Here is a 3,547-nt window from a genome sequence, read left to right as displayed (position 1 = left end):
TCCTGACACCCACCGCTCCACCTCCGGTTATTTCGTCTTCCTAGGTCCGAACCTTGTCTCCTGGTCTGCTAAGCGGCAACCGACGCCGTCACGCTCCAGCACTGAAGCTGAATACAAAGGTATTGCCAACACCGTCGCTGAACTCACCTGGTTACGTAACTTGTTACTTGAGATACACCGTCCGATATCCTCTGCTTCCATCGTCTACTGCGACAACGTCAGCTCTATTTACCTCTCCACAAATCCCATCCAGCATCAACGCACAAAACACATTGAACTGGACATACACTTTGTTCGTGATAAGGTAGCCATTGGTGAAGTCAAGGTCTTCCATGTTCCAACCTCTCTCCAATATGCTGATATCTTCACCAAAGGACTTCCAACAACACTGCATCAGGAATTTCGTTCCAGCCTCACCGTTCGACGAGCCGACGCTGCGACTGCGGGGGGTGTTAGGAATGAGATATACTCTATTCCATATTTAGTTTATCTTGTTAATATTCGATTGTATGCAATCCCTCTGATTAAGGGAATCACCTCAATCTCTGTAATCTCCTCTGCTATAAGTAGAGCTGTACATCATTGTTAATAGGCAAGGGTAACATATTCACTTACATTGAGATGCGTGAGAAGCTTGCTATTCCTGAAGCTGAATGGCCTCGACAGAGCGTAAGATCCTTTGATCTGTCTCTTTGATCGGTAATTTTGTTTTTATGTTTCTGGAATCGATTTGGTCATATCTCATTTCATTGTTTATATAGGGCTTGGAGGATCTTTGGATTCGAAATCCGTTGCTGATTTCGTTGATTCCGGTCGTGACTTGATCTTATCGGCGGATACTTCTGCGTCTGATCTGATTCGGGGCATTGCCACAGAGTGTGGGGTTGATTTCGATGAGGTTGGTTCCTCAGAACGTGGATTTATGTTCTTTTTTTTTGGGAACAAAATGCGACCTAGGATTACTGATTTATTAGCTATTTGTTTTCTTAGGATTCTTCAGCTATGGTTATTAATCATACTAGCTTCTCCGTCTCTGATGTTGACGGCGACCACACCTTGATTGCTGCCGACGATTTAGTGAACTCTGATGTCATCTTAGGAAAAGCCAAAACCGAGGTACCTTCCTTGCTTTCTAGCTGAGTTGTGTCACTAATGCTCACAAATGTCTCTGATGGTTTTGGATTTAAGATAATGTTTGAAAATTTGGGGTTTTGGGGGTTTCTGATTAGTGAGAACTAAGTTCATTTTTGTGTTTGGTTTATGAATTACAGGCTCCCGTTCTCTTCAGAGGAGTATGGCTTCTTGATAATGGTTCATTACTGATCTCTTTCTCTCAAGAAGCTTTTCTCTATTAATACAGAGCTTCTTCGCCTGCTGCTCTGTTTCTTGATAAAGGTGGAGACTTTATCGTAATTGAGCTCATTCCCATAGATAAAGCTTAATTCTGAGGAATTTTGTTAAGATATGTTCGATATCTTGTTTCTTACATTTTTCTATCGATTTGCATTTGTGTTGTTTGAGAGGAACATTCAGATTTATGAAAATGTATAGAGATTTATTCTTGTTCTGTTCTCTTTTCAATTCCTTAATCAATAAATGAGAGAGATCTGATTCTTCCTTTGGAAAGCTGTCCAACGTTTTTTGAATAAGATATGATGTGGAATTTGTTTTCTGAATCACATTAATCGTATAAACGAATCAAAGACATGATTTTTGGATTTCATTTTTGCATGTTTGGAGTGAAAGCAAGATCTTGTCTTTTAGCTTTTAAGCAAATATTTGATTTTGATTTTGATGCAGGAAAGAGAAGATAGGCTCAAAAGAAAAAAACCAAGAGAATGGTGACTGATCTTCATCAATCTTCTTCAGATTCTTTTGTGCCTATTCCTCCACCTCTTCCATCAAAATCTGATGGACACAAGAGAACATACGACACACCAGGACTCGGGAATAGCTGCATTTCGACAGCTACAAGAGATTTGTGGGATCGTCTTTTCAACGATGGATACAAAGCTGATGTTGTGATTTACACAGATAGTGGCAACGTCATCTATGCTCATGCCAACATCATTGTAAGCTCTCTCCTTTTTAATACTTCTTTCAAAACTGTTAAGAGACTTGGTTTTGAGATTGTTCCTAGTCCCATAAATCTCTATACTTGGTTTATATTGATAGTTTGTTTTTTGACTTGGTTGTTGAATTTATAGGGAAATGCTTCCACTGTGATCAAAGGCATGTTGAAGCAAGCCAAAAGACATGGCAAGTGGCATACAATCTCTATCCGTGGTGTCCCTCATGATGCTGTCCGTGTTTTCATCCGTTTGCTCTACTCTTCTTGGTACAACTCATTGCCTCTATACGTACTTATTCGTTCTGTGCACTTATCGTATTGTTGTACTGATTAGACTTAACTTTCTTGGGTGTAGCTATGGGAAAGAAGAAATGAATGAGTTTATTATGTATTTGCTACTACTGTCGCACGCGTATGTGGTTCCTCAGCTGAAAAGGCTCTGTGAATGGCATCTAGAACATGGTTTGCTTAATACTGAGAACGTGATAGATGTGTTCCAGCTTGCGCTGCTATGTGATTTCCCTCGGCTGAGTGTCATATCTCACCGTATGATCGTGAAACACTTCAAGGAGCTTTCTGCGACAGAAGCGTGGACAGCTATGAAGAAAAGCCATCCGTTTCTTGAGAAAGAAGTTAGAGACTCAGTGATCCTCCAAGAAAATGTAAGTACAGTTCTGTTCAACAAACCTTTTGTTACTCCCCTTATATATATTCATCAAATGTCTAAATCCTTAAATATGTGTGTAAATGTCTCAATTCTGAAAGTATGGCTTCTTGATAATGGTTTCTCTTGGATCTTTGTACCCATGCTTTCAGTTTATACTTCAGATGCATATCCTGTTTGTAGATTCTCGTATCTGGACATTGATTTAACTTTTGTAGTCTTTCAGTAAACACATATATAGTTTCTTTGTTATGTTTCTCTGTTTGTTACTGACTCTATTTAAAACTCTCTGTTTTGTGAATTGCAGTCGGGATACGAACGATTATGCTGCCTGCGGTGTATACAGCCAAGAGACCACAACTATGGAACAACAATATATGTCGTGTACCGAAGAACTTGCGTGAAGAGAAAGTGGTTGAATGCGTTCACTGCGGCTGTCAAGGATGTGCCATTGGCGATTAAGTTCTACAGCTTTATGCACAATCCCTCACTGTTTGTTACAATTTTCGATCCAGATTGGTATATCCAAACCAATCCCCTCTGACACCAAACCGAAGTAACCAGATTGATATACAATTTACATCTATTGTCTCTAAAGTTCTCTTCTTTGACCAAGTCCTTCTCCTTCAAAAGTCTCCGGAATGGTAAAAAAAACTTCTTTCTTTTCTACTGCATGGTTATGAATGGCATATATATTTTCAGCAGCATAGCTCATGTCCGTCTTCTTGTTGTTCTTTAGGTATATATATAAGCTTCTGAGGATATGCTTGAAGATGATGTAGCTTCAAACAAAGCAATAGGACCCTTTGGTT

The 3,547-nt window shown here is 39.6% G+C and overlaps 1 protein-coding gene across 1 annotated transcript; it reads left to right on the top strand.

Annotated features, from left to right (window-relative positions):
• Positions 229–3,541, top strand: LOC104757713 (BTB/POZ and TAZ domain-containing protein 4-like). The gene is made up of 9 exons (XM_010480477.2): positions 229–669; positions 762–898; positions 991–1,116; positions 1,272–1,395; positions 1,801–2,072; positions 2,208–2,338; positions 2,427–2,733; positions 3,043–3,379; positions 3,475–3,541. The coding sequence occupies exons 5-8, from the start codon at positions 1,839–1,841 to the stop codon at positions 3,277–3,279; spliced, it is 909 nt and encodes a 302-aa protein (XP_010478779.1). The 5' UTR covers positions 229–669; positions 762–898; positions 991–1,116; positions 1,272–1,395; positions 1,801–1,838; the 3' UTR covers positions 3,280–3,379; positions 3,475–3,541.

The sequence above is a fragment of the Camelina sativa genome, chromosome 17 (assembly GCF_000633955.1).
Source record: "Camelina sativa cultivar DH55 chromosome 17, Cs, whole genome shotgun sequence".
Lineage (NCBI taxonomy): Eukaryota > Viridiplantae > Streptophyta > Magnoliopsida > Brassicales > Brassicaceae > Camelina > Camelina sativa.
Note: the sequence above shows the minus strand (reverse complement) of the source record. Positions and strands in the feature narration are given on the sequence as shown.